Here is a 7,701-nt window from a genome sequence, read left to right as displayed (position 1 = left end):
TCATTGGCGTTGGTCGAACTAGTTTCACGGGGTTGGCATTGGCGTCTAGGAGGCATAGTACATGAGGAAGAAGATATTTAGTAGTCTACAAATAAGATTAACACAACTATCATACAAACCCAATAACAAATAACATCCAAAGCATAAACTACCAATGAATCCGTCATGGTCGGATCATCACTCTATAGACATTACGTGCTACTTAGGTAAATATGATAGTGACAAGGAGGCAGGAAACAAAACCTATAGCTCTGATACCAACTGTCAAGACTCAACCCGAATTTCACCCAGAAACCCGAAGTAAGCCTTGCGGGGACCACCTCCAAGAAAAATTTATTGAAAAATTCGGCATAACCTCTCTTGAAAATGGACAACCCTTACTTAAAAAATTCAAACCACACTCCTATACCGACACATCCAACCTCAACTCCTGGAGCCACCCGCTCCCCACAATACAACCACCACCACAATATAACAAAAACCATCTTCTAATCCATCACATAAATACCAAACGAAATAACAAACTTCAACCTTCAAATATTCGAAAATAAAATCCAAGACTTAGCACACAACCGAGCTAATATACATTATCCTCAAGGGTAATCAGAGCTACTAATACTAGCAGAAGCAAGAAAATACACTGGTAGGTTAAGCAGGTAATCTACTGGTGAAAAGTGGTGGAAAAGTGGGTAACTACGCTTCGCCTCCTACTAGTGCCAACCCGAACTCTGCAGACTGGGCATTTTAAAACGAAGGGCCCATGGGAAAACATTTAATAACGTTAGAGTGAGTGGACAAAATAACTTTGAATAAAGAATAAATAAAATATTTATGCTTTCCCGATTCAATTTCCAAGGAAAAATCGTATCCATGCCTCCAATGATAAAACTTTCATCTATTAAATATTGAGCTTCTCAAGCTATAAAATATATATATGTATGTATTTACACACGTCCATACTCCCTATATAATTTTATGGAATTATATAGGGCTACTACGCTCGCGTCCAACGCTCACGTCACGTTTTAATGCGGTGATACACTACGTCATTAAGGTGGACAGACTTAAGGTGGACAGACGGGTGTATAAATATGTGTCCATACCTCCTATAAGAATTAAACACTCATATAGGGTTACTACGCTCACGTCCAACGCTCACGTCACACCATAATGCGGCTATATGCTACGCCATTAAGGTGGACAGACACATATGGCTAGCTAGCATTTATATACATACTCTCCTCATAAATACATATTTATATTCACCGAAAATCCCATTTTCGGTAACTCTCCAAGAGAAATAAAATCGTCAAAATTAAAATGACATCAAATGCTCCAACCAAAATTTATTGTTCAACCATGAACCATAGCATGCATAATATTTAAAACAAAAATCCACTCACAAATTAGGCCTAAGCCTGATATCGATCTGGGGCCTCGTCTGCTCGAGCCTCTTCACGTCCTGTTCCAATTATATAATTAATTTCCCAACTAAAAATCCAATAATTATACAAAATGGGCGAAATTAAACGTGAGCCTCCAACACACTTATCATTGCCCAACTTCGCCATTCTTAACTCAATATGGCCCAAACTTCACCGAACATACCGGTAGCCTTAATTCAACATTCTACAGATTATACGACTTTAATCCAATGGCCGGATTCTACCTTATTAACCGCCAAAAATACCAAGCTTTAAAAATTCTCAAACCTATCCAAAACTCCTCATAACATAACCAACTTAAAACCATGAAAATTCCCTAAACAGTGGCGGCGCCGCTGCCGCCTACTCCGCCGGCAGCGGCAGCCGGAGGTCGACTCCAGCGACCTCCAATGCCTACCAAAATTTAACAGCAGCTTCCTCTCAACCTATTCTACAACTTTCCTAACTAGCACAAACACAAAATCCAAGCCTAGATAGGGTAATCGAACACAAACGTCTAAAGAGCCCTAGAATTTCATTCAAGGATTTCTCCTTACCAAGCACGAACCGGACCAAAACCTTTCAAGGGATTGCTACCCTAGAAGAGAGCTTCAAGATGAGCCGTGGATTGCTAGCTATGACAGCCGGAGGAGGGAGTTCCGGCGGAAAGGCAGCCGGACTTCTAGCGGTGTTCTCCTCCACACGACGACAGTAGGGGCTCGATCTCCTAACCAGGAATGGAGAGAAGAAGACGCTGGTTTGATCGGGTCCGGTGTGGCAATCGGAGGTGACCGGACGACGGCCGGCAGAGGCAGCAGTTTCCTGGTAACGAGAGAGTGAGAGAGTTGGGAGGGAGAAGAGAAGAAAGAGATAGGAGAAAAATGATTTTTGGGCCTCCCTTCCAAAACCGGTCCAACACCTTATACAAACCCAACTCCATAAATTTACACCCCAAAATAATACCCTAATAAAAATTACCTTTTACTAGCCAAAATTTACTATTTTTACCGTCGACACATTTTTCTCCTACGAATAATTCTCCGAAATAATCGTCCCCCAAAACCCCTCTAGGGACCAATTAAACTATAATCTCATTGACGGAGACGGTAAAATTCTTATGAATACCAATCTAGTAAATAAGGTAAAAATTTAAGGGTCGGGGTGTGACATTGAAGCTCCCCGGAATCCGTCAAACTCTCGCCGGAAAATCCCAGAACTTCTTCTCTTCGATTCTCCCTCCTCCAAGCTTCTCTTCAAAAAATAAGTTCATAGAGCTGTTCTTCAGATTCAGGCGAAGCTACCACCACCATTCATGTTCGCCGCCGTGGCCAGATTCGTAAACTTGCTGGCGAACCCAGAAAACACTTCTCTCCTCCGATTCTCTTTCAACATCGCTCCTCCTTGAAATCTGATACAACAAAGATGTCGGGGACGGCGAGAGGAAGACGTGGACACCAGCCTTGCGGCGGGAGGCGACCGGACGACGGAGGAGCAATTCGTAGCTCCACCCTGCTGCAAAACGTCGACGTCTGGACGAGGTCGATCTGGACTGTATTTTTGGGAGTGAGAGAGATGATCATGGTTAATGTGTTGTTATTTTTGTCAGTGGTATGATATGTAATTTTTTAAAAACTTATGAGCAATGGTTTAAAAAATTTAAATGAGTGTATTGTTTTGTCATCGAGGAACATCTGTTAATATTTTTATCATTTATTACTTCTAAATGTACCAGTTTATCATTGACACATTTAAAATTTCTCTTATATAAAAGTATAAAACTCTTATATAAAATGCTAATTTTATTCAAATTCTAAAAGAAAAGAAGAAAATGACAGAAAATGCCCTTTACCGACGTACAAGGCAGAAATTATGGGCGACTTGATGGCGGAAGAAGTGGTAGACGTGGTGTGGGCATATTTGTAATTCAAATATAACACGTAAGGGAAAGAGAGAGAAGGCCTCGTGTCCGTTTCCTTGTTAATTTGCATATAAATTTGTGTTCCGTGCCCAACTGCACTCCATCCATTCATTTATCAGATTCAGAAACAAAGAAAGAGAAAGAGAGAGAGAGAGATACAATGGCAGGACTCATGAACAAGATCGGAGATGCGCTCCACATCGGAGGAGGAGGAGACGACGAGAAGCACCACAAGAAAGAGGGCGAGGAGCACCACAAGAAAGGGGACGAGCACTGCAAGGGCAAGGACGACGACCACAAGAAACACAGTAAGGACGACGAGCATGATCACCACAGTGGCAAGAGCAAGGACCACGACGACGATCACCACAAGGACGACAAAAAGAAGAAGAAGAAGAGCAAGGACAAGAAGAAGGACGACGGCCACAGCAGCAGCAGCGACAGCGATTGATTCATGCTCCTGATCCATCGGGTGACCTTGTCTTCCATTTCTCCCTTATCACCGATCATAATAATTCTATGTACTAGTCATCACTTTTCATTCTGATTTGATTTTGCTTCTAGGTGTTCTGGGTTGTGTTTATGTCGTCAACTTTATATTTCAAGAAGAACCCAAAAGTCCTTCTTTTGATTTCCTAAAGATAAGAGCAGGAGGAAATGACGGAGTTATCAATTTTCTAGATGCTTTCTTAAGAGCAAAAGAACATTAATTTTGCTTGTTAATTTTTGTGTGCTATTTCGGAAATAGTATTTTCTCCTGTTAAATCATTTAGACAATAATTAGTGACCCAATGTCACGACCAATAAGTTTAATCGGCAACAAGCACTAACAAACCTTCATTACAAATACGCTTAGTTAAGCTTATCACATCTAAATTCCAACTATTCTTTTTTAAATTTCATGAAGCGGTAATACACGTCGCCTACGGGCCTCAATTGTGTATAACAAAATAAAACCAAAATCTAAATAAGAATAGTCTTCAATCATATATTTAGGTGAGAAACAAGGAAATTAACCAACATCCTTTACCCTTGTTGATAGGGCTAGTCACACCCCTCCCAAACTGAGGAGTTGCCATATGCGGCGGAGGTGCACTCGACTTCTTGTAGGGCATCCTCTTGTCAAGAGGCCTCCCCTTCTCCCAGGACATGGATGGCCAAAGAAATTGAAGTTTGATCTTAGGCGAATCTAGAACACAACCGTTATGAGTATTGATAACAAGACCGCTTGAAGAGAGAAAGGCAAAACTCACCACAGAAATCTCAAAGAGACTCATTGGGGATGAATCTTTACTCTTTTCTAAAGGATGGTTATTCGGCTCACACCGCTGGGATCAACAAGTACTGCTGGGATGGCGTGGAACGCCGCTGGTATGGCACCCTATGTCATCTCTTGTTTTTGTTCATTGTAAAGAAAGGAGATAGTATTACTCTCCCTAGATATTGATAGTAGTATCTCAAAAGTTACTTATCAAACAAATTGGTCTGCTTCAGGTTCAATTTGTTCATTGGACTCGGACGCTGAGGACAGTTTTCGTCTAATCTTGATAAAAGTGTTCCAACTAGGGTTGGGGACGGGATGGTATGGGACAGGACGGGAAGGTAGAATATCAACAAAAAAATATTTAAAATTAAAGAAATCAGTAAGAAAAAAAAGTAAATAATGTTCATAATACAAATTAAGTAAACTCTATATCTACCTAGACTCGATTAATATTCCTCAGTTTAGTTATTTCTTAAAATATCTATATATAGTCATTTGTTTTTTCTTTGTATTATGAAAAATTAAAAAAACTAAACTTTTAACAATAAAATCCTATATAAAGTAATAAATATTTATTTATCGATAAACAAAAAAAAAAATCATTTATTGATAGTATATATAATAAGGGTCTGGTTCAAGGGACATAATTTTTTACACAATTTTTGACACTTCTTAGTAACCGTTAGATTTTAATATATTTAAGGGTCTTGATTTATTGTGAATCCGATGTGGCAAATGACATGACATTAACCATTTTCATAATAAATTATATTAAATTTTCACTTTATCAAAGACAAAACCCAAATCCAACTAAATAACCAACAAAAAAATCCAACTAAAATATGGAAAATCATATCCAACTGTGCACAATCAAAATCAAAATCAAAGTAAGATGTTGTGCTTCTCTTTTTTCTCTTTATCGAGTACGGTGTTTCTCCATCGACGATCACTTCTTTTTAATTTGCTCCAACCTTACTCAATCAATCTCCCCACTGTAGGGTTTTACGGTTAGGGCTAGCATAATCTCTCAGTATAGCTGTTGTTTCTAGATTCATATCCATCTGTTCAGGAAGCTTGTCATCGATTTACAACCCATTTGAAGCTAAATTTTTTTATTGAAGACAGAAATATTGCTATGACTTTTGTTTCTATGTTGAATTGATGAAACACAATGACATGACCATGAATCTGTATATGTACAAGTGTATATGTATGTAATCAGGTATGAACCTAGGTTTGCTGGACTTAGACGAAAGGCCATGGTGTTCTTCTTCTCTCTTTCTTCTTTGTTTTTTTTTCTTTTTTCTTTACTGTGCAGACTCGAATCTAATTTTCAAATTTCAATTGGATTGGTTTTGTGTTATTTCAATAAAGGAATTTTTTTTGGAGATACATGAAATTTAGATTTAATTTATTATGAAAATGGTTAATTTCATGTCACTTGCCACATCAGATTTATAATGAATCTATACCCTTAAATGTTTTAAAATCTAACAACTACAAAGGAGTGTCAAAAATTGTGTAAAAAATAATGTCCCTTGAACCGGACCCATATAATAACCTCTTTAAAGTAATAATTTTCCATGTTCCCATCATTATTCATTTTTAGATGTTTTATTGTAGATAGAAGAGAAATGTTAGAAATGTCTTTATGAGGGTGAGATCAAATGAGGAGTGCATGAAATAAAAGTGTCATTAACATGAGGTGTGGATTTTAGACAAAGAGTAAGAAGATTTGGTATATTGTTAAGATAATATATATGCATATAATGCATATATATATATAATAGAAATAATTAAAACAATCGGGACGAGATTTGTCGGGATTTACTTACTCGTCCCGTGTCCCGTCCCGTTTCAAAACGACCGGACGGGATGGGACGGTATTAACTTTTTTAAAATTTCATCCCGTCACATCTTGCTAAGTTTCAGAACAAGATCGGGTCGGAATTGGGATTCCAGAACATACTGCCCAGCCCTAGTTCCAACAAAAATTGAGCTAAAAATATGGTACTAAATGCTTAGTTGAGTAATTATTTCATGTATCCGGCCTAGCTAATTATATAACTCAAATTAATGTGGGGACCAACAAGAGATAAAAATAAAAAATAAAAGTAAATATATTGACCAATCAGAAATAAGATAAGAACAAACATAGCATAGAGGTGATCAAATATCACGTGCTGTTTCGGTACCAGTTTATAATTTCCTTATTTAGTAACGGCATGGTGCGACTGCCCATTCAGTTTGGTAGCTGCCGCGCAAGATGTTTTTTCCACAACTGAAAAGAAGAAAAAAAAAATTTTTGAGTTCAGAAGTAGCTCTCCGATCAACCCAAACCTAGGCTCTCCTTGTCCCATCCTCCACTACAATCCCACCCTCAATCACCACCACCGCCCGATTCTTCTAAAAATCTAAATTCTCTTTTAAACCCACGAAGCTTTTATCCTTACACTCAAAGTCTCAATCTTTTATCACAAAAGGCTACAATCTTTATAAACCTTCATGGACACCAAGATTGGATCACCCGAAGTTTGGAAAGCCAAGAACCACGATGTCGGTTTGTTTACCAAAGAATGCTGCTTCAACTTTCCAAAACTCAGTCCCCTCCTCCGTGTTCAACTTCCTTACCAAATATAAGGTTTTGGGTTTGGTTTTGGTTTATGGGTTTTGATTGATTTTGTCAAATTTGTTTGGATTCTGGGTTTTGTTTTGTATCCCAAAATTTCTTTATTTTCTTTTGTAGGATTTGATTTGGTTTTGTCTGTCAATTTTTAAGCTCTGATTCAAGTTTCAGTTTCTGGGTTTTTGTTCTTTCCTGTGCTTCTTGCTTTGTTCTCATTGGTTTCTATATTTTCTGGGTTCTTGTTTGAACTTTATATAACCTTTTTGGGAGTTCTATCTATTTCATCAAAAAAATCTGGGAAGTCAAAGATTCATGATTTCTGGGTATGGGTTGATCAAGGATCGATCTACTTCCTATCTCAATTTTTTTTTCTTTTGAGCAAAGTCCACCTCAGCAAAAAAAATGACATTGTGTGGGTGCCTCACAGAAAAATTTTCTCGGAAACGAAACTTAAAATTTAAATTTGAGG

The 7,701-nt window shown here is 38.1% G+C and overlaps 1 protein-coding gene across 1 annotated transcript; it reads left to right on the top strand.

The window, feature by feature from the left end:
* Positions 1 to 3,450: 3,450 nt before the first annotated feature.
* Positions 3,451 to 4,187, top strand: LOC101309484. The gene is made up of 2 exons (XM_004288354.1): positions 3,451 to 3,814; positions 3,907 to 4,187. Exon 1 carries the CDS (start codon positions 3,503 to 3,505, stop codon positions 3,791 to 3,793), a length of 291 nt encoding a protein of 96 aa, XP_004288402.1. The 5' UTR covers positions 3,451 to 3,502; the 3' UTR covers positions 3,794 to 3,814; positions 3,907 to 4,187.
* The last annotated feature ends 3,514 nt before the right edge of the window (positions 4,188 to 7,701 follow it).

This window comes from Fragaria vesca, linkage group LG1, assembly GCF_000184155.1.
Source record: "Fragaria vesca subsp. vesca linkage group LG1, FraVesHawaii_1.0, whole genome shotgun sequence".
In the NCBI taxonomy this organism is placed as follows: Eukaryota; Viridiplantae; Streptophyta; class Magnoliopsida; order Rosales; family Rosaceae; genus Fragaria; species Fragaria vesca.
The sequence above is the reverse complement of the archived record's forward strand: the minus strand, read 5'-3'. Positions and strand labels throughout refer to the sequence as shown.